The following is a 23,724-nucleotide window of genomic DNA, read 5'->3' as shown; positions in this document are numbered from 1 at the left end:
GGTGCGTTTTTAATAGAAAAAATTGAGTAGTGCTCCTCGAAAATTAACAAAGACTACAAAATGTTTCGTTTTTCAAATTTAAAAATTTATTTTATGCCATCTCACAATAAAGACAACCTAATATTCCTTAAAGAATAGTTAGTGGTCAAATGGTGCGATTTCATGTTGGTGAGTGCTTTCTCTTTTGGGCTAGCATTCTATGTTGATACTTGATACGCCTTGATAAAAAAGAAGAAAACTTACAACGTTGTCGTTTAGACGTTTACCCCTCTTGAGCGATATTACCTTGAATTCGATTCGTTGCTCCGGTTATTCTTGTAATACCTTGTTAATTACTTTTTTGAAGATAAAAAAAAAATTTAAATATTTAAAAATTATTACTTTTCAAAATTACCATTTAATTGATATAATTTATTAGAAGGAAAGGATAGAAAAAGCTATTATAAAAAGATAACAAAAAAAACATAATTTTTAGTCCTTATAATTTTATTAGGTTTTGCTTTTAATTTTTGTAGTTTTTTTTAAATGTTTTCACTCTCTATAGAGACTAAAATTATTGAAGTGAAAACTATAGGAATCCAAAAAATAAAAATTATCCAATTTTTTTGAAACTATGGGAATTAAAAATATTAAAAAAATTAATATGGACTAAAAATAAAACTTGATAAAATTATAAGGACCAAAAATTATGTTATTTTATAAAAAGGTAAGAACATTTTTAAATATTAGTTATAAATATTTTATTAAAATGATTTTATATTAAAACTGGCCAATAGAACCTCATAAATAAAATGAATGGAAGGGGTGCAAGTTTTTGCCGAAGAAGCAAGGACGACATGAGGAAAGGCCAAGATGAAAAAAATGGAGGGGGAAAAAATTCAACACAGACTACCTTTTTGATAATTGATGCGCTGCTTGCTCGCTCTGTCAGATATCAAACGTCTGAAAAGTGTTAGCTGTCTGGATCTTCAGATAGTTCTAACTTCCAAATGCTATTTGGATTGCAAGCTCTTTAGCCGTCAATCTAAAGGTAATACTGCAAGACACTCAAAATCAAAAGGGGAAAAGGTATTATGAGAAGAGAAAGTTCGCATGTTGTGCCCACAGATTCTAGATTACACGGTGTGATATAGCAATAAGAGAGACACTGTAGCAGACAAGAGGGAGTATATGTATGTATATCAAATTTCATTTATATATATAATTCTCCAACTGGAAGGACTTCGATCCGACCCAATTTTACTCATGAGATTAAATTTTCACTTTCTCCATCTGCAATATGTTTTTAATCTTGCATGAATTAGTTTTCTTTTTTTTTTTCTTTTCTTTTTTTAAATAAGAGAATAAGATGCAAAGCCCATAATGCATCTACGTGGGAGTGTGATTTGACAACGCATTTAGAATGAAGCGCTAGCTATTTCCTGGCGAGAGAATGAATACACACTTGTTATTTTGCCTTTTTTGGAAATTGGCATTTATTTTACCCGGCAAAAATTTGTTATACCTAATTCTCCAAACTTTTAATAACATGTATTCATTATCAACAATCCTTATGATTAGTTTCGACCAAAATAACCATTATGATTAATATTTTTACGGATACTTTGGAGTCACTGCATTTTTTTTAAAAAAAAGCAGACACATTTTTTTATTACAAAAAATATGAATGAAATCATATACTATAACTTATATGGTTTACTATGATAATTTGATTTAAATCATACTTTAACATCATGTAATTTATTTTATTAAAAAAAAACCGCTGTATTATATTTATAATTTCTGGGGTGAGTGTTAACCGTGACGCGCTCCGCATTCCCTGTTCCGTGCAAACACATAGGGCCAAGGGAACTAGGGAAGTCTGGGCTCCTATCAGCCTGTGAAGAATAATGGAAGCAGATTTCTGAAGTTCTTGGAGTTCCATATAAGGGCGCATCCTCCGATTAGAAGAAGTTGATGATTATTGATTTAGCAGTATCAGTGGTAGGCATCGAGAGCAAATGGAACAAAACGGTGCGCACAACGTCAATGGCGGCAGCAATAGCAGGGAAGAACAGGAGGAGGCTTTGGTTGCTCTGATTGATCATCGTACCCGTGAAGTTAAAAATCTCCGTCAACGCATCGCCTATTACACATCTCAGGTTTCTGCTTCATCCTTTTCTCAACCTCTTTCTCTAGCTGTCCACTTTTTGTGGACGTTAAAGGGCATATTTTGATTAATACTGGTCTTATTATTCATTCATATGCTGCCACTGTGGTGTCTGACATGACGATGTTGTGCTCAGTGTCGATTCTTTATAGTTATTCATTCTCAAATGCCTCCAGAACTTGACGATTTAGGTTTCTTTTTCTGAAGCTTATAAGTTTTAAGCTTCCATTCGGCTCATTTAACTCCGTGATTACCTCCGGAGTTGTCAAATTGGGTCTTAGTATTTGTGATATTCTGATGACTTCACGTTAAATTTTCTTTCGCATTGAGTATCAATTTATTTTCACATTTAAAATCCTGACGCGCACTGCCTTCATTGATGGCAATATGTGTTTCTGGTATTTAATGTCAGAGCGTCGCATGTTTTCCATCAAGTGATGGAGACTGTAATTTGGCGGCTTTCAAATTGTGGTGCATGGTAGAACCTGTTATTCAAAACTTAGTAAATTTCCTTATTAATTAAATGATACCTGATTTTGAGATGATATTTATACTTTTTTTTGGGTGCTTCAGTGAGTAATAATATAGGATTTGCTCTGAAAATGAGATACGCTGTGGTTTCAATTATTTTGTCATGGCAGATCACATTTTACAATCTTTTTTACATCCTTACAACATGAATGAATAGCTGATTTCATGTTTGGGAAAGACGCGCAGCTTGAGGAAGCAGAGAAGAGGTTGCAAGATTCTGAATCCAAATTGGCCCGCCTTCAAGGCCATCCTGATGTGGTATCAGGTACAAGTTCCTTAGGTGGAGGAACTAAATCTGTGAAGATGGAGCACAGGTCAAACAGTCCCATTCATAGAAATGAAATTTTGTCCAAAAACCAGCATCAGTCTAAGCCAGAACTTCTTGTTCCTGCTGTTACTCCGAAAATTTCACAACCTAAATTGTTGCCAGGGTCTTCTGCAAAAGCTTCAATAAGTTCCAATTTTCAAGCCAGTCCGTCAGTATCTACACATTCAGTTATTGCTTCTAGAGTAAAAACTAATGAGTCTCAACGACTTTCTACTAAACAGGAAGATGTTAAGAGCAAGGAAAAAGGGACGAAAAGGAAGTTTGGTAAGACATTGATCACTAGTGTAACCTTCGTTAATACTTCTCATATTTGTTGTTAGCGCATATTTAAGGTCATATATTTGTATCTGAATTTTTGTGGTTGTTATTGCCCATCTTTTCATATTTTCATTCCAAAATTATCTGTTGTTGTAATAAAGTTTCATCAGAATTGCATTTTATTTTTCCAGAACAAAAAGAACACAAGGAGTTGATTCCTTCAATCCGTACAAATTCTTCACCGTGTTTAATACACTGTCAAGCAAGCACCCATATCTCAAGTCAGCACAAGAGGAAATTGCGGAGTCTTGCTTTGTGTCCAGTGAACGATCAGCTTTTTGTGACTAGGTATTTCCAAGAAAATATGTGTCAGCAATTTTTTTGAAGGTCACTGATCATTTTAATTTTCCGTTTTTTTTTTCCTAATGTTAACTTGTACCCTTTTTCCTTTTTCTATAGAAAACAAGTCAACAAAAATATTGCGCGCTGATAGATTGCTTGCTAGGTTCTAGACTTGTAGTTTTCAAGTGTGTATACGGTGTAGGTCAACTTAGACTTTGATCTTGCCAAGATTGAAGTGTAGGTCAAAAGGATGGACAGTTTTGATGTTCATCTATAAACTCAGATTATCATTTTGTGCTTTTTGGTCTTTAAACTTACATTTCAGTAATGATTGGACTTCTGCAACAATTCTTCCTCTTCTTATCAATAACGAGTTCTAGAAATCAATTATCCTGAAATAAAGTGATAAAGAAATATTATCTAGGAAAGCACGTGTGGAGTCCGGCTCAGGGAATGCACTGTCTTTTCTAGCCTTACATAGAAGCGTGAATTTGGTGTCAGCATAGCTCTATCATTCCAGTTAAATATTAGTTCTTTTGTATTTTTACAGCAACGATCTTAATTTGATTAAGCTTTATAGGAATTTGAAAATTCAAAATTGATGATATAACAACATTGAATTTGTGGCATTGTTTCCATCCTCCAACACACGAGGGGCACCTTCTCCCCCCCTCCTTATGTAAGATAAATTTGTTCTTCTGGCTCTGATTTGCTGTTTTTTTTTTTTTTTTTAAATTCTTGCAGTTCTTTGGATGGAGTGGTCAATTTGTGGCAAGTTCAAGCAAGAGGGTATGCCTTGATTATTTTTATTAATCTTTCTTTGTTTACCTTACTGGGTGGAGTTGCTACGTGAATTGCATGGTATCATTGTGCTTTATCAACAACCAAATCTCTGGAAATTTTGTTGATCACAAGTTCATAATTTTGAACTTCAAAACACATCAATTATTTCTCAATCACGTTATTTTCTGGTGTTTTTGTCTCCATCTTTAACTGTAGTTCAGGAGCCTCTGTGCTTAGTTCAACTAATTGTGCATCCTCGAAGCAGAGGAGATGGCCAGAAGATATAGCTTGGCACCCTGAGGGAAATAGCATATTTTCAGTTTACAGTGCTGATGGTGGGGACTCGCAAATTTCAGTTTTGGATCTGAATAAAAAACAAGGGGTAGGGCTCATCACCACAAACATACTGTCATGAAAGTTACAATTTGGATCGGGTCTCTTTTCTAATTGATTGACATTATAATATATTTTTGTTTGTCATTACAGAAAGACCGTGTAAATTACTTAGAGGAGAGGCCTCATGTTAAGGGTATTATCAATAACATTGTTTTCATGCCTTGGGAAAACATCTGTTTTGTGACTGGGGGAAGTGACCACGCTGTTATGCTTTGGAGTGAGAAGGATGGTGAGAACAAATGGAAGCCAAAAGCATTGCACAGAAATCTCCATTCTTCTGCTGTTATGGGGGTTGCTGGTTTGCAGCAGAAGCAGGTTGTGTTGTCTGTTGGTGCAGACAAGAGAATTTTTGGGTATGATGCTCATATAGGGAGAGCAGATTACAGGCATCAGGTTGATAGTAAATGCATGAGCGTACTGCCAAATCCATGTGATTTTAATTTATTCATGGTACAAACTGGGTAAGATATTATTCTTTCCGTTGTCTCTAGAGTTCGCTTCGTTGAATTTAGTACATAAGATTGTGTGTTCCCTTTTGTTTTCACAGGCTCTACTATGTTCCACTGAGAATCTATAATTCTTATACGGTTCATTTTCAATTTTTTTTTTCTTTCCTTGAATCCTTACATTTTTGGATTCTTTTTTTTGGAAAATAAATTTATTTCAAAATGGAAATGTAATGGTTGTTTGAAGACTTAGAACACTAGATGAAGTTTATTACCCCATTAAATGATGCTGAAGTGTCATAAGACCCATTCTAACAGTCACACGGTTTTTTGTAATAGATGAAATGATATATAACCAAATAAGCTCACATCATGTTCTGTACTTTACGGAATAGGAACTATTGGAATTTAGTTTGATTCTTCTAACCAGCAAAATGGTGATCCAAGTTATTGTGGTTTTTGGCTTTCCTATTCTGTACACAACCACCAACTTATGAGATTGCGCCTCTGGTAATATTTTAATCTATGCTACTACTATGTTTATGGAAGGAGGAAAATAGTGTTTTGCTTACTACAACAAAGCGGTGATAAAAAGTTGTTGTTATGTATAACAGGTGGATTGTCCAATGAAACTGATTAATTTTGGTGATTGCTCGTTGGTCTAAGAGGATCATTATAGACATGAAATATGATTAATATTTATAAGATGCAATGGCCTTTTAATTAATCAAGGCGGCGTTTTTGTGTTCCTTCTTTCTGCTTTGTGAACGAAGATGAGAATGTAATTATCGAGTCAAAACTTGCTGCCTTCCTCATATTTTTCATCGAGTGTTAAGATTAAGTGGTCTCATAAATTTATGAGGAACAAAAACTAAATACTTTTCCTCTTCTGTTATTTTTAGGTGGTCATGATGATTTATGGTCGTTATCTAGGAGAGAATGATTTTGGTTGGGAGTTTCTTGTTTCTGCTGCTTGGAAAATTGAAGGATATTGTTAATTGTTAATTTTTTCAGGACACCAGAGAGGCAGCTTCGACTATATGATATCAGATTGAGGCAGACGGAACTTCATACTTTTGGATGGAAGCAAGAAAGCAGTGAATCTCAGTCAGCTCTGATAAATCAGGCTTGGTCTCCTGACGGCCTGTATATAACATCTGGTTCAGCAGATCCCGTGATTCACATCTTTGATATTAGATATAATGCTCACAAACCCCCCCAATCCGTAAGAGCTCATCAGAAACGAGTCTTCAAAGCTGTGTGGCTTCAGTCTATTCCACTTCTCGTTTCCATGTCATCTGATCTCAACATTGGTTTACACAAAGTTATGTAGAACATCTAGCCAATGACTAGTCATGCCTAGGAAGCTCCTCTATTTTGTTGGTGCTGATTGCCGATTCAATTGTATTTCCACGGAAATGTAAGCTTTTATTTTGTTTCCCATCGGAGAGCATTTAATTTATGGGCTTGCACTAGATCGCGGAGGATTTGATGGGACAATGGCTTCAAGAAATTTAAGAAAGGGCATAATCATCTTCCATTTAGTCGATGGTGAATCTGACTATTAAAATCTAGTTTCCTTGGCTGTTCGGCTTACGTATTTCACCTCACCTTGGCTCAAAAAAATTTCCAAGTCTCGGAACCTTGAATCTGAGCCTCATATAGAAGTTAAAAAGTTGATTATTCATTATAGCTTAATATTATTAGCTATTCACTTGCGAGTTATGTTCTGTAATGGCAGAACTCCCTCGGGGGGAAAATCTGTCAAGGTGGATGGTTATGATGATATAATTCCATGTCTAATATGAGTATTACTTGGCTAATCACTGTCAGATGCTCAACATGCACGTCAGAATATCTTAAACTCACAACCTGACTTTTGGGGCACGGCCGTGCTTCATCATAGCCAGATCCTTCTGGTTGAAGCTCACGCCTCATCCATTGTCACATTCTCAACATTCTTCAGAATAACCTGAATCCGCAATTTGGTTTTCGTTCCTCCTCGGCTGTGGTGGATATGGGCCATGCCAATCCTATAACACAGTCACGCTTTAATCTCTCAGATTATGCATAACATTCTACAGAAGCTGGGAAATGAGTGGGCATTACTTTGATAAAAAAGTTGCTCCCTCTGATTCATTCATGTATTAAGGCTATATTTCCACCTTTCTAGGATGATCTTCATGTTGGCAGGGAAGTATTCGGGTTCCATCACATGTTTTCATTGGAATATTGATCTGGCAGTTTGGGATGTTACAGTGCAGCCTTTTGTACATATGCATGTGCCATCTAAACCTACAGTTTTCTTTTGGAGTCAGGAACATGAGAATAATGTAAATATATCTTAAAATTACTGTTACCATTGACTGATATTGCCACTAGTTTACCAACCAACGCAGTGTACCTTTATAAATCTTTACATCAATAAACGAATTTTGGTCTACTTCGATTACATTTTCCAAATAATATTTTACATAAAGCAATGTTTTTAAAGGAAGCTTTTTTTAAGAGATTTTTTTACATCAACAATGTTACTTACACTTGACCATTTACTTGGGGCAACAACTTGAGCTGCTAAGAAAAATTATAATTTTAGGTATAAACTGCCCATTCAAGAAATTATATGGAGCCAAACATCTCTCGCTTAAGTGGTGGACTTGGTGGTCCCTATTGTTGATTGACTTAGGGTTCTTATAGTCACCAAGTTTTCATGGTCTTTTAATTTGCTCCTTTCTACAGAATGACTACTTGAAGATTCAACGTTAGTGCAGAAAATTGTCGAGACAATGCACTTGACCTTTCTTGTAGTGCAAAATACTAATCAAACTGCTTTGGTGCACGTTAATGAACATAGAGAGGGTGGGAAAAAGAAAAGAAATTAGGAATGATGAATTGAAAGTGATGCTGCTGCACTTTTAGGTGGTCAAGAAGGAGCAAATCAAGTGTCCTCCTTCTCCTCCACTGCAATAGATTCTAACGTATATTCTACTCATGCATCATCATTATCGTGTATTGCACTTTTAATTTATACTATTCTATGAATTTGAATTCTCTCCGATTTGTGTTTGAACCTTCTTAATCAATCGAGGGGATTGAAAATTTGAAATCTTCCTCCTTCACTGCACACCTATTGCACGCTTCACACTCTGGTATACCTCAAATGCTCACTCTATACTGTGTAAATGTGAGAGGAAATAGAAAGAAAGGAGACAATTATGCAATCTAATAGTTTCTGGTTAAGTTTTCTTAAACCAGTATTGATAAAGTAATATAACATATTTTATTTGTGGCAAACAGATAAAGTATATTGATATGTAAAAGGGGCCTCGTCATTGAGGAGAGAAAGTGTGAGATTAAAGGAGAGTTATTGGCTAGTGGCATTTGCTTTTTTAAGCTTTTAACAACTTCATAATGTGCTGTCCATGACTAGCAGGTATACCTGTTGTAACCAAATAATCCCTCATCATGATATCAGATCATGCCTTATAATGAAAGAAGCGTCCTTGTCCTCGTAATGAATATAATACGTTAAAAAAAACTATGAACACCAACTTGTGTGCTATTATTTTCATTTGTTTTAGGTTCTGTTCTTTGCAATTTCATTAATAGTTGACACATTTTCTGTGCATAGTAAAACGACATACCTTTCCATTCCATGCACTGAAATACAAAGAGAAACTGGTCAAGTGAATTGATGAATTGAATCGACAAGAAGTTTGGCTTTGCTTAATTTTTCCTTTGACATCCTATCTGAGGATGAAGACGTTGCCAATAATTATGACTCAGACTCCCGCAATCCACATATTCCCATTTCCTTGGCAAGGTCAAGTGATTGAAGAGGAAACTTCCAGGCAAGCTTGCTCTCAACTACACTAGTTGTGGCCGACGACGGCCAAACCTAACTCAAATTTGTTTAATGAAATGATTATTTTATTATTTGAGTGAAACAAAATTAAAATAATGATATTTTAAGAATTTTTTTTGGCCAAAAATGATATTTTAAGATATAAATTTAAAAAATATTTCAAAAAAATAAATTGACTTTATAAAAGCATGGGTAAAACGCGTTTCTTTTGGAGGAATAAATTGCAACTTATAAAGAAGAATCCGCGAAAGAGATGGTTAATAAATAATTGCCAAATTGCGACATAGATAGGAGGGGTATTTCTTGATGAATTTCTCCTTCCACTACTTCTTTAATGTGAAATTTGAATATTTCAAATTAAATTTATATTTTTAAAAACTGTGAAATTTAAATCACCGAATTTAATTTAATGATCTTTCCTCTATTTCCTTATGGAGGTTTGAGGTCTCGAATTCTTTTTTTTTTTTTTAAATCAAGTTTTTAATTGCCAGCACTTGGTATCGTTTCTTTTTAAAATTGACGTTATTTTGGAGTTCTCAGCTTGTTGCCTGCTGTGGTCGCTGGGCCCTCTAAGGTCAAGCTACTCGCACTGGTTTCAACGCTCACCTTCGAATGGGCAACTGCTGCTCCGACGTTGCCGGCGGTAGTGCGGCCATCGGCGGCACGGCCGGCCGTACTCACAGTCCGGCCGATGCTCCCAATGATGCCGTTGATAGGTTCCTCAGGTCTCGAGGCTACAATGGCCTCTTCTCTCAGATCGAGGTTCTCCGTTTGGTGGAAATATGTTTCTCTGTATTTTTTGTACATTCCTTTTCTGTGACCTCGTGAATCGGTTACACTGACAGAGCTTTAATTCATGCCTGATTTAATTGGAATTTTGGAGGTGTTATTGTGTTCTCTTTCGTGATGCAGTTATCATATTCCGCTTCAGGCTTGCGTGACCGAGATGTACTCTCCAAGGTTTGCTGATTAAGCATTTCGTTAATCTACCTCTCTAAGTAGAATCTCGTAACTTTTCACGGTCGCTAATGTTTAAAACCTTGTTCAAATCCATTTAATTTCGATAGAAGTTAGCTCCGGTTTTGGCGTTAAAATATCCACTTTAGAAATTCTGGCTTATTTTTCTATTTATCATTTTAATTTCGGTTTTATTCCAGCTCAACTATAATTTGGGACCTATTGTTTTGATAAGCACTTCATTATGCATATTCCGGAATAATAAAGTTAAGGAAAACTCTTAAGGTGACATTCGACTTAATGTGATCAGGATTGTGTAGCTATATAGATCATGAAATCATGACCTGCAATCTCTAGCTGATAACTTATGACAAAGCTCACCCTTCAGTTGGTGTAAGATGTCAGTGCAGATGATGATGCAGAATCTGAAGTTTGTTTGATATAAAAGTATTGAGCAAATTCTTGCAGCTGCAGTATTGCTTCTGGTGTAATTTATACCAATTTGCTGAGATTTAAAATATAGGTGAAGGGATGGCCATGGTGAACACTAAACGAGTAAAAGGACATGCAGTTTATGTTGGCCACACAGGCGGTAGGCGTGGACAGCGACACCTGATTGGTTGCTTGAGTCGTGCCCGGAAGGACGTGTTCTTAAGAACTATTCCGGCACACCGTCTGACGGCCGGCAGTTCCCCAGGATTAAACAAGCACCTCCTCGGTGGAACGAGGGAACAGAACAACGGAGACCAAACGTAATCACAGACGTACACAGACATTCACAGAGGGAGGAAGAGAGAACCGCGAGGACTCAAGAGGCTTTCTGTATTTCGCTCTGTCTGAACCCATGGCTATATATAGCCCGAAGGTGGACATGAACGTTGGGGGGTTACCACCGGTTTAAAAGCTCGGTTACAGTCTCATAAAAATTATTTAAAAGCTTGTCTGGAAACGTTGGAGTTACACAAAACGCATTCAACCTCCTGTCTGGAAACGTTGGGAACGTTGGGAAGACAAACGTTTAGAAAAAATTAATTTGTCTAAACGTTCTTGGTTTGACTTCAAACTCCAGACAGCCAAAATTTGAGTTTCTCCGGCAAGCCAAAATAATTATTTATTTGTAAAAATAATCCGGTAAAAGGAACCCACTACCTCTTGAACTCGCGCGCAGGGGGGGCGAATCGGCTGATTTCAACTGCGATTGCCCTGAGTTGGCCTGTCTCATGTGCGCGAGGCCACTTCTCTTCCAAACCCATTTTACTAGCCCACTTCATTCCTTAGTATATATACACTAGGAGAGTCTTTCTTTTAATCAATGTGGGACTTTGACACACACACACTTTTGACACACATACAACAATTCCCCACATGTGTCAAAAGAATCTATGTTCGTCTGAGTTATTCACACGGAGGATAATCACTTTGAATTTGGTGTCTGTCGACTTGAACCAATCCTAGACTAATAAAACTTAGTACATAGAAAAGTCGGTGTAACTTCGTTATTGAACCAACAGATCTTGAGCATGTGCTAGAAGTCTTATTAATCGGATTATACCCCCACAGTCTTGCTGTTAACGATGGTTTTGCACGTTATCGGCCATGCGCTTGCCTGGTTTTAACAAATGCTCTAGAGATTTTGCCACGATCTCATAGGAGCGGCCTCACTTCACATTTGTATAGGTGTTTTCATCAAGTGTATCTGCAATGAATACACCATCCGTAAGGACTATGAAAACATTAAGAGCTATCGCTCAGCCTCGTTCAATGCATTCTAGCACTTTCTCAAGCCATAGGAAGGGACAAAATTCAATGCTAGCAGAACTAACAAGTGACTTGTTCTTACCCATTGAACCTTCTTCATGGGATCTTCAATCACAAAGGTTGGGTTGCCATCACCGTTAGTTTCAAACAGGCTTAAGTCCCATTCCCCTCAACGTTTCAATAATAAATTTCTTCCTTAGGGGTTTAGTTAACGGATCCGCCAGATTTAACTCTGATCTCACATAATCGATTGAGATGACCCCGTCTTTAAGCAGCTGCCTTATAATATTATGTCTCAATCGAATATGTCTACTTTTGCCATTGAAGGTCTTATTTTTAGCCGTTGCTATTGCAGATTGGCTATCACAATGTAAAGACACTGATGGTGTGGGCTTTTCACCTATTGGAATACTTGCTAAGAAGTTTTTCAACCACTCAGCTTCAGTCCCAGCCAGCTCCATTGCAATAAACTCAGAATCCCTTGAGGATTTTGTGTTGATCGTCTGTTTTGCAGACTTCCAGGTTATTGCACCACCACTAAGAGTGAATATATAACCACTAGTGGATTTTGTCTCTTCTGAATCCAAATCCAGTTAGCATCACTGTATTCTTCCAATACAGCGGGAAATCCACTATACAATATACCATAATTCATGGTACCTCTCAAATATCTCAAGACTCTCACCAGAGCCTCCTAGTGTTTACTGCCTGGACAGTGAGTATATCTACTCAATCTGCCTACAGCATAAGCTATATCAGGCCTATTAAAGTTCATCAAATGCAACAGACTCCCAATAATCTGTGCATACTCAGATTGAGCAACTGGGTCACCCTTGTGCTTTTTTAATTGCACACTCGAATCATAAGGAGTACTTAAAGGAGCATCTTCAAGATGTCCAAACTTTTGAGGATTTTCTCAACATAATGTTCTTGGGAAAGCAAGATTCCATTTTCATTCCTTATGATTTTTACACCCAAAATTACCTTGGCTTCACCCATATCTTTCATGTCAAAATTTGAAGAAAGAAAATTTTTTGTTTCATTAACAATACACATACTAGAGCCAAAAATTAGCATATCATCCATATACAAGCATATAATCACACAATCATTATTTACAAACTTTGTATAAACACATCTTTCTACTTCAACAGTAGAAAATTCATTAGTTGTCAAAACTTGATCAAGTTTCTTATGCCATTGCTTAGGCGCTTGTTTTAAACCATATAAAGACTTCACAAGTTTACAAACTTTATTTTCTTGCCCAGGAATCACACATCCTTCAGGCTGTACCATGTATATTTCTTCTTCTAAATCATCATTTAAAAAAGCGGTTTTAACATCCATTTGGTGAACAAAAAATTTGTAAATTGAAGCCAAAGCAATAAGAACTCTTATAGAAAAGATTCTAGTCACAGGAGAAAATGTGTTAAAATACTCTATATTTTTTTTGAGTAAAACCTTTGGCCACAAGCCTTGCTTTATACTTATCAATTGAACCGTCTGGAAAATATTTTTTCTTAAAAATCCATTTACACCCAATAGCCTTAGCTCCTTGGGGCAAATTTGATAAAACCCAAGTTTTATTTTTCCTTAAAGAATCATTTCAATTTCAATTGCTTTTTTCCAAAATTTGGCATCAGGAGAAGAAATAGCTTCATAAAAATTTAACGGTTCATCTTGTACTAAATAAGTGTAAAAATCATCTCCAAAACTTGTTTCTTTCCTTTGTCTTTTACTTCTCCTTAAAACCAAATTCTCATTTAAATTTTGTTCAAACTCTAAATTCTCAACAGGTTTAGAAACATGCTTAATTTTCAAGGGAAAAATATGTTCAAAAAATTCAGCATCTTAGTCTCAACAATTGTGTTTTGGTCTAAAACATCACTTTTTAAAACTAAAAAACGATACGCTGCACTTTGTTCAGCATATCCAATAAACATACAATCAGAAGTTTTAGAGCCAATTTTCCTCTTTTTAGGATCAGGCAATAAAACTTTTGCAAGACACCCCCACACTTTCAAATATTTTAAGTTTGGGGTAAACCCTTTCCATAACTCATAAGGTATTTTCTTTGATTTCTTATGTGGTATCCTATTTTGTAAAAAACATGCAGACAAAATAGCTTCTCCCCACAAGTTATCAGGGGCAGAAGAACTCACAAGTAAAGCATTCATCATTTCTTTTAATGTTCTATTTTTCCTTTCTGCAACACATTAGACTCGGGAGAATAAGGAGGTGTTATCTCATGTATAATTTCTTTTTTTTCACAAAAATCATTTAACAAAATATATTCTCCTCCTCTATTCGATCTAACCCTTTTAATTCTTTTGTTTAATTGATTCTTAACCTCTGCTTTATATAATAGAAATTTTTCAAAAGCCTCATCTTTGTTTCTTAACAAGTATACTTTAGTATATCTTGAAAAATCATCAATAAAAGTGATATAATATTTTTTACCACCTCTAGTCATGGTTTGTTTTAAGTCACCTAAATTTGTGTGAATTAAAGATAGTAATTCAGATTTTCTTTGACTAGAAAAATGAGGTTTTTTACTTTGTTTAGTTTCTGCACATACTTCACATTTTTCAAAAACATTGTTTTTAATTTCAGAAAGTAATCCAAGTTGTCGCATCCTATTTATATAACCTTTACTAGCGTGACCTAGTCTAGCATGCCACAGGTCAAGGGAATCAACCATATAAACAGGCATATACTCAGAAGATTCAATCTTATTCATTTCATCAACATTCAAAACAAACAGTCCCTGATTATAATACCCTTTGCCTACAAACACATTATTTTTTGTCATTACAATCTTATCAGATTCAAATGACACTTTAACCCCAGCTTTCCCTAAAAGAACAACTGACACTAAGTTAACTCTAACTTCAGGCACATGCAGAACATCGTTCAGAGCCAGAGTCTTTCCTGATGTGAGTTTTAAGACCACTTTCCCTTTTCCTTGAACCTTAGCAGTTCGGGAATCAGCAAGGTAAACATGGTCTTCCCCTTCCTTTACAGGATTATAGGTGGTAAACATCTCTTGGCTAGCACATATGTGCCTGGTAGCCCCGGAGTCTACCACCCATTTCTTCACATCAGAAATCAAGAGAGCTTGTGACACCACTGCAGCAATGATGTCATCATCACTGTCACCATCTCGTTGTACCAAATTTACATTTGGCTTTCAAGGCTTATCACGGGTTGCTCTCTTCCTACACTGTGTTGCATAGTGTCCTGGTTTGCTACAGACAAAACAGTCTCCTTTCTTTTTGAAAGAGGGGTTAGAAGCATTGGGTTTGTAATCAGATTTTTATTCCTCTTGTCTTTAGTTTTAGAATCATACCTCTTGCTGTGAGGCTTTGTCTCCACTAAGTTGGCTTTGGATGTCATTTCTCTAGTTCGAGCTGCATGTATTGCCTTGCGGTTGGTGTCTTCGATGATGATGTGAATAATCAAGTCAGTCAAGGATAGCTGCTTCTGTTTGTGTTTCAGCTGCTGTTTGTAGTCAGACCATGATTCTGGCAGCTTCTCAATCAGTATCCCAGCAACGAACTCGTCTAGAAGGTTGATGTTTTCAGCACGAAGCTCCTCCAGCAGCTTATGATATTCATTGATTTGCTCCTTCACATCCTTGTTTTCGGTCATCTCCCATTTATAGTAGTTGCCCATAACGAACTTTTGTTTACCGGCATCCTCAGCATGTACTTTGTAACCAGGGACTCCCATATCTTACAAGCTTCCTTGTAGACATAGTAGACATCGAACAAATCATTAGATAAAGTGCTAATATAGTGTGTCGGCATACCTTGTTTGCATGAGTCCATGCAACTCGCTGGGCTTGATCAGTATCAGCAGGAGGCTCGGATTGAGCAAGAGCAGCAGCCACACCATGCATGCCAAGGACGGTGAAGACACATTCTTGCCAGCGTTTGAAGTTCCGGCCATCAAAGACTTCTATCTTCGATATGTCTGGAAACGGCCTCGGTAAAGGGACGGCAACAGCGGCAGGGACGTACTGACCTCCGGCCGAACCACTCGGCACACCCTCGGGAGTGATATTCTTAGCACTGTTGGTCGCCATTGGGTTGAATAGTTCTTAAGATTGTTGGCCACACAGGCGGCAGGCGTGGACAGCGACACCTGATTGGTTGTTTGAGTCGTGCTCGGAAGGACACTGTCCTTAAGAACTATTTCGGCACACCGTCTGACGGCCGGCAGTTCCCCAGGATTAAACAAGCACCTCCTCGGTGGAATGAGGGAACAGAACAACGGAGACCAAACGTAATCACAAACGTGCACAGACAAATTCACAAGGGAGGAAGAGAGAACCGCGAGGACTCAAGAGGCTTTCTGTATTTCGCTCTGTCTGAACCCATGGCTATATATAGCCCGAAGGTGGACATGAACGTTGGGGGGTTACCACCGGTTTAAAAGCTCGGTTACAGTCTCATAAAAATTATTTAAAAGCTTGTCTGGAAACGTTGGAGTTACACAAAACGCATTCAACCTCCTGTCTGGAAACGTTGGGAACGTTGGGAAGACAAACGTTTAGAAAAAATTAATTTGTCTAAACGTTCTTGGTTTGACTTCAAACTCCAAACAGCCAAAATTTGGGTTTCTCCGACAAGCCAAAATAATTATTTATTTGTAAAAATAATCCGGTAAAAGGAACCTACTACCTCTTGAACTCGCGCGCAGGGGGGGCGAATCGGCTGATTTCAACTGCGATTGCCCTGAGTTGGCCTGTCTCATGTGCGCGAGGCCACTTCTCTTCCAAACCCATTTTACTAGCCCACTTCATTCCTTAGTATATATACACTAGGAGAGTCTTTCTTTTAATCAATGTGGGACTTTGACACACACACACTTTTGACACACATACAACAGTTTAGTTGTTCCCTCCTGTCATTGGCACTTCCATCTTAACTGCTGGAGCATTCATATGGGCAGAGGACTTTCTGGTATAAGATAATCCCAGATATGTCTTATGTCAAATCACATTGGTAATTGGAAATCGACTATTTCTAGTAAGGAGAATTCAGGGCAATTGCAGGCATAATATTATTCTAGACAATTGGTTCTTCAATGGTCCGTTGATATATCAAATATATTTTTCTGGATGATCTTTTTGAAGAGAGTGGGGGAAAATATAAATTGAAAATATCATTAACCCACAAAATTCAGTGACTGTGTATTGTTCCATGCAAGATAGGAGTATTTATGTGTTCAATTTTTACTCTCAAGTGAGAGATGAAGGAATTTAAGCTGGGCTTCATTAATGTAGTTCAGCTTATATGCCATATGGATCAAGGGAGACTGTCATATTTCATTGTTGCAGATTAATTTTTAACAGTTGTGCTGCTTGATAACATTATTATAAAAACATGTCATAATTTTTATGCTTAATATTCTCAACATTTAGTCATCTCTTGCATCTATATCTAGAAAGTTGACATTTCATGTCTTATTTTTATTTATTTAGCTCTTGTTGCTGCAGAGTGATCCAATGATGATTCTTTATTTAAGAGGGAAAAATGGAGCACTTGAGGAACTTGGCCGCACTGAAGTAGTTCTAAATTCCTTGAATCCCACATGGATTACAAAGCATAATCTCATGTATCATTTTGAGGTTGTTCAGTTTTTAGTGTAAGTTTAAATGCTGATATTTTTACTTCTAATAAAGCATATGACCATCTTGTTGTTTGACCAAGTGTATCTCTGTTAAAATTTTTCCATCACAGGTTTCGTGTCTATGATGTTGATACTCAATTTCACAATGTAGATGTAAAGGTACAGTATTATGATGCATTTATGCTTATAAGTTATTCCCTTGAATAACTTAAGATATGATGAATGATTTTTATATTCCTTTTCTTTTCATGAAAAGATAATAGTACCTATAGTGGATACTTTTGATGTGCTTACTAATTAGATGGCAATGTCCTATCAAGTTGGCAAAGCATAAGAGTTTAAGATGCTCCAGATTGTAACAATTTGGTTGACTTGGGCAGATGCTTAAACTAGAAGAGCAGCAATTTCTGGGTGAAGCAACCTGTGCATTATCTGAGGTAACATGAAGACTAATATACTTTTTTTCTTGTGATGTGTTGCAAGTAGATGAAAAGTCTATACTATTTGGTGACTTGAAATGTGCAAGACGGAGAAAAGTTCTGTCAATGAACCTGGATCTTTCTGATCATTTGTTCCATTCTTAAGCACCAAGAAAAGTGTACATGCAGGGTTTATGAAGGAAATAGATAATACACGCTTAAAAAAATGGAGGAAACATTAGGATAAGAGCATTCCTGATGTAAGCTTTGATGGCCTACTTCCTTATTTACAAATAACTAGACACATTTTTCCATGTGTGTGTGTGTATAATCCTTAGAAGGCCATATTATTCACAAGGACGGCTCTTCTTAAACTAAATGCAATGCATGGGGCCCAATCGAGTTGACCGTATTACTCCAGTTATCCTTTTGCCATTGTTCATTGCATAATGTATTTGGTGCTAGAGGCTCTCACAGAAATAAGGCTGATGTAAAACACAAACACTCACGCTCACATTTATTTGAACAGAATAGGATAAGGGAGAAGAAACAGAAACAGAGAGTGGGAGGTGGAGGGGAAGTGAGAACAGAAAAGGTGAAAAGAGAGAGAAGTGACTAAAATATGAGAGGGAGAACAGAAGAGAGACATAGAACTGAGAGAGATGGAGCTTTCAAAAAATCATAATGCTTCAAACATTCATTGCCTCCTGAATACACAAGTCATGCTATTTATAAGCATGAGGTTTCCTTCCTAACAAGGAAATGTCCACTTGCTGCCTGGTTTTCTTCACAAGAAGGAAACTTACAAAAATTCCTTCCTAACAAGGAAATGTCCACTTGCTGCCTGGTTTCCTTTACAAGAAGGAATCTTACAAAAATTAAATGAAGAGCAACAAACTAATAAACTTATGAAAAGCAATAAGAAGTAATAAATTATTTCCTTCTAAAGTAATATTTGCCATATTTTCTATCAAAGGCTGCCCTATTTGTTACAAAAATAATAAATTAACATCCCAACAATTAAACCCATTGACATTAGCAGTTCGGCCTGTGCAGATAATTATGAAATCCAATCGATCATTGACATTAGATCTGTACAAAGATCATGCCACCAGATCAACCCACTCTCAAAATTGTGGGAAGCTATTGGTGCATGCAGAGGAATGTGTCAGCTCAAAGACTACAATGGAGATGACATTCCGGTGTTCAGATTTGGAAAATAAAGATCTCTTCTTAAAGAGCGTATGGGCATACCCCCCCCCCCTTTTTTTTGCTAGTATGTGAGGATCATGAGTTTTGGTGCCAGTCATGATTTTGTTTGTCATGCAGGATCCCTTTTTATTAATTTCAAAATTTGTGGAAGGTGGTACCCAAATTCCCATTTGCAAAACAGAAGTTATAAAGAATGATCTCAATCCAATTTGGAAGCCAGTGTTCTTGAATATTCAGCAAGTAGGAAGCAAGGTATGAAATCTAATGACAAAGGACAATTATCATTTGGCATGATTATCTTACTTTTGTGAAGATATTTCTGATTTTGGTCATGTTTGAATAAATAGACATGTCATGTTCCTTGTGTTTTTTTAGGTATTATTTATTGGAAGGTCATTGCTTCATGTTCTATTGAGTTCAAAATGAGCACTTTATTCATTAAAAAGTGTGTGTGTGTGTGTGTGTGTGTGTGTAGATACCCTTTTGTTCAGTTTTTTGTTTTATCTTACTAACTGTTTTACATAGCTTAAATTAAAGAGTACTGCTAGTTTTTTTTTTAATAAAAAAATAGTGCTGGTATGTTTCTTTGTCACAATTATATGCTGGCACTTGACTTATTCTACATATCTATATATAATATAAAACTTTTAACAAGTTGTACTATTCGTGAACCATAAATAGTGTGACTTTTTTCTAAGACTTCATGCAAAACAGGGACCCATAATAGTGACAATAAATTTGGGATTTGATCATAAAATCCCCTCATTATTTTCCATTCTTATGACACACAGGATAATCCGTTAATAATAGAATGCTACAACTTCAATAGCAATGGCAAACATGATTTAATAGGGTAATAAACTCTTTCATAGCTGTCCTTTTTCTTTTTCTTATCTCCATGCCCAAGACAAAATGTAGGGTAATTATGATTATTCTTAAATAACAGAAAAGTGCAGAAATCTTTGGTGGAGCTGGAAAAGCTTCATTCTGGTGGTCTAGGAGAAAGTTTGTTCTTGCCAACTGCTGGTGGACAAAATTATCATAACAAGGTCTATAATATTAATCAAGCTTATTTCCGCATGAATACCTCTCTCTGTTAATCATAACAAGGTCTTTTATTAGTGAGGATTATTTGAATCTTGAATGCTTGTACGTGTTTCAAGTATGATACAGGTATTAAAGAGCCAACTATATGTGGACAGGCTTACTCAAAGTGTCCAACATACTTTCCTTGATTACTTGGCTGCGGGATTTGAATTGAACTTCATGGTGGCTGTTGATTTCACAGGTACTCCACATGCCAACCCAATACACGTGTCAAATTTCAATGTATATTATATGGCACTGGTGTAAAACTTGACATGCTTTTTAAATCTTTTTTTTTTAATAAAAAATGTTTTTTTATTACTTTTATATTAGGAAATATTGTGATGTGTTACATGTGTATAATTTGGAGGCTGCTGTGTAGGGTTTACCTTGCATGGCCATTCTTCAAAGTAAAATTATATATCCTCTAGACATTCTGGTTATATATGCGATACCAAAGAGTCAAGATGTTGTAGTGGCCTAACTTCTCTCATTTATCAGCTTCAAATGGAAATCCACGTCTTCCTGATTCTTTACATTATATAGATCCTTCAGGTCGGCCCAATGCATACCAAAAGGTGAGAAATGATTCTTGATTCCAAATTTGATTCATTATTCTACTTGTTTTTTTTTTTTTTCTTATCCATGAGCTATGAACGTTTTTTATCAGGCAATTTTAGAGGTTGGGGACGTGTTAAGTTTTATGATTCGGACAAGAGGTTTCCTACATGGGGTTTTGGAGCACGACCAATTGATGGTCCTGTTTCTCATTGTTTCAACTTGAATGGAAGCAGCCATTACTGTGAGGTTGAACTGCAAAGCCTGATCCTCCCCACTCCCCGGGGGTTTTCACCACAACGTGATAGTTGTAGTTCCTCAATATTTATTCATGTCTTTCTATTGCAGGTGGAAGGGATCCAAGGAATTATGGCAGCATACACAAGTGCCCTCTTTAATGTTTCACTTGCTGGGCCAACTCTTTTTGGACCTGTCATAAGCGCTGCTGCTCTTTGGCCAGCCAATCTCTTGCAAATGGTGGACGAAAGTATTTTGTTTTGTTAATTATCACCGTAAGAACTATACTATTTTTGCTTATTTATCTGTGGAAGTTAATGTGACTTTAATTATAACTCCGTGCTTATTTTATTATTTGCTTGTTGCATGTATTACATGCATCGATTTTATTCTAGGGCCCGGTGTGGTAAAGGACGGTTCTTATATTCGGTCCTCCACACTACAGATAATTTATACTGAGAAGTGACAAGAAAGTTTACGATTGTTCCACCTCGTTGATTTTCAATTTCTCTTCTGAGATTTAATTGATATCATCCCAGGATGGAGTAGTTACAGATCTCCAAGAAACAAAAGACGCTCTCGTTAAAGCATCTGATCTGCCATTGTCAATTCTTATTTTTGGAGTTGGTGGAGCTGATTTCAAAGAAATGGAGGTATTAGATCCAACTTTTCTTCTCATTACGTGTAAAGTTGATATTGCCATATTTGAATAAATCTCATTACTTCCCTTGAAGTTTAAATAAATCGTACGTGATACCTTTTCTCTTTAAAAATATTGCTCAACCTGGCATGTAATATATATTGCGAAAACTTTTTTATTCTGGTTTTTTGTTGTCAATGAAGTTATTTTTTTAAAAAGTGTATTCTTTTAAAAAACGAAATTGTGGAGCTACCCTTATTTTCATGTTAAAAATAGCATCATAATCTCATGTTGAAGTGTAAAATCAAAACAGCTTCCTTTTCAAGTCGGTTAAGGATAAAATTACATTAGTGCGTACAATAAGTTGATTTCACTGGCCGAAATGTAGATAATGTTTCTGCGAAGATAAATCAAATGTCAAACAGTCAGATGATATTTTTGGAACATATAGGTGCAAATGTAATTTATCGAGTGTAATTCACTGTTATATTCAGTGTTACTTTCCGTTTCTTGGGCAGGTTCTGGACGCTGACAAGGGAGAGAGGCTTGAAAGTTCATCTGGTCGGGTTGCTTCGCGCGATATAGTCCAATTTGTTCCATTTCGGGATGTTCAAAGTAGGTATCAGCTTGCAAATTACAATAGAAACGTTTGCAGCGTATTCCTAGCTGATTAAGCGCCTCTAAATGTTATATGCCCCTTGCAGGTGGAGAGATTTCGGTAGTTCAAGCACTTCTAGCGGAATTACCTACGCAATTTTTGACTTACGTGCGAGCCAGAAATATCCAACCGAGCTAGTTTCTAGTCATGTAAAGACTGTACATATAAAATTCTCCATTCATTGATCGTTGTGCAATTTCAAGGTCCTTTTCAGAATTGTAGGGTTGAAAACACTCTGTTAATCTTTGTGAAAAGGGGTAAAGGTTTTCACCATAGCCAACCTGTTATCTCACCTGTAAGATGATGAGGTATTGGTTCGCATTTCGTCTCGTGTGTTTTGGGTTTGGGATTGGTTGGTCCCCCCAAAGTTAATATTACAAAAGTTTCCATTCTTCCCGCCGAACACAATTTTGTACTACGCCGAGGGTAGATTATTAGATATGCTTTTGGGGGGGGGGGGGGGTGGTGTTTGTATTTTATCCACTTGGGAGAAAACAAAAGGAGATTATGTGACACTCACTTGTTCTCAATTATAAAATAATTTTGGAAGAAATGTTTATTTTATTAACATTACTCTTTAAGTAAAGAAAAAATTAAATGATGTTATAATGTAATGAATAAAGATGTAGGATATTTTTATGAGTTTATAATTTTATTATAAAAAATAAATTTGTAAAGTATTATTATTGTATTTTATTAATTTGTATAATTTTGTTCATATTATTTTTAGAGTCAATAATAAAAGTCAAGTTTGAAAAGTTATTTGTTTAAGTCTATTTTTATAAGGATTTAAAAACTTGAAAATATAAAATTTTTAAAGAAAATTGGACTTTTGAGTTTGAGAAAACGGATTGGCGGTCTTTTTAAGTTTATTTTTATTTTTCTCTTAAAAAATAAAATATTTTAAATTTTTAAATTAAATTTAAATTTTAAAATATATGTTTATACTTTAAAATTAAAATTTATATTATTTATTTTTAATTTTTAAACATTATAATTTGTATTTTTTAAATATATATGAAATATTATAATTAAAAATGTTAATTTTTAAAAATTTTAAAAAATAAAATAATAATAATAATAATAATAATTTACGAGCCTAATCTTAAACCTTTTATATAAAATTAAGCTTTAAAAATGAGATATTTTTAAAAAATTGGACTTAAGAGCCTGAGCCCTTAAGTGTTAGGTTCACATGAGTCGGGTCTACCCATCTAATTTATTTACAATTTGAATGTTATATAATTTGAGGCTGAGTGATTATTCAAATTTTATGATAAGATAAATTTTTGTTTTGGACCAATAATCTGTGGATTATTTTATTTTATTTTTTTGTACAAGAGCCTTAGGCCCTATTTGACAGGGGATATTACATATTGAAAGATTGGGAATGAGAACCAGATTGAAAGTGAGATTAGGAGTGAAAATAAATTTTAAAATAATATTTGGCATAATAAGGGATTA

At 35.8% G+C, this 23,724-nt stretch overlaps 2 protein-coding genes across 5 annotated transcripts; both read left to right on the top strand.

Moving 5' to 3' along the window:
• The first annotated feature begins 1,796 nt into the window (after nt 1–1,796).
• On the top strand, nt 1,797–6,777 carry LOC129320889 (uncharacterized). Of its 4 annotated transcripts, none has more exons than XM_054966556.1 (7): nt 1,797–2,141; nt 2,867–3,272; nt 3,458–3,614; nt 4,353–4,397; nt 4,608–4,773; nt 4,878–5,248; nt 6,136–6,275. In XM_054966556.1, the coding sequence occupies exons 1-7, from the start codon at nt 2,001–2,003 to the stop codon at nt 6,143–6,145; spliced, it is 1,296 nt and encodes a 431-aa protein (XP_054822531.1). In that variant the 5' UTR covers nt 1,797–2,000; the 3' UTR covers nt 6,146–6,275. The 4 variants fall into 4 exon arrangements, with proteins under 4 accessions (XP_054822531.1, XP_054822527.1, XP_054822530.1 ...); XM_054966552.1 differs by having other exon boundaries at nt 1,798–2,141; nt 6,248–6,777; XM_054966555.1 differs by having other exon boundaries at nt 2,001–2,141; nt 2,859–3,272; nt 6,248–6,777.
• Nucleotides 6,778–9,622: 2,845 nt separating this feature from the next.
• On the top strand, nt 9,623–22,652 carry LOC129320389 (protein BONZAI 1-like). Its single transcript, XM_054965817.1, is given in 18 exon segments — nt 9,623–9,860; nt 10,011–10,058; nt 17,317–17,465; nt 17,561–17,609; nt 17,831–17,887; nt 18,926–19,111; nt 19,199–19,333; nt 19,873–19,934; nt 20,028–20,130; nt 20,255–20,369; nt 20,669–20,745; nt 20,838–20,862; nt 20,865–20,974; nt 21,074–21,173; nt 21,176–21,237; nt 21,502–21,615; nt 22,121–22,217; nt 22,307–22,652. Coding segments are annotated over 18 exon segments (1,731 nt in total). The 5' UTR covers nt 9,623–9,710; the 3' UTR covers nt 22,399–22,652.
• Nucleotides 22,653–23,724: the final 1,072 nt, after the last annotated feature.

This window comes from Prosopis cineraria, unplaced genomic scaffold (genome assembly GCF_029017545.1).
Source record: "Prosopis cineraria cultivar Desert tree isolate PC_DT_omini unplaced genomic scaffold, ASM2901754v1 PC9, whole genome shotgun sequence".
Taxonomy (NCBI): domain Eukaryota; kingdom Viridiplantae; phylum Streptophyta; class Magnoliopsida; order Fabales; family Fabaceae; genus Prosopis; species Prosopis cineraria.
This window is presented reverse-complemented; position numbering and strand designations above follow the sequence as displayed.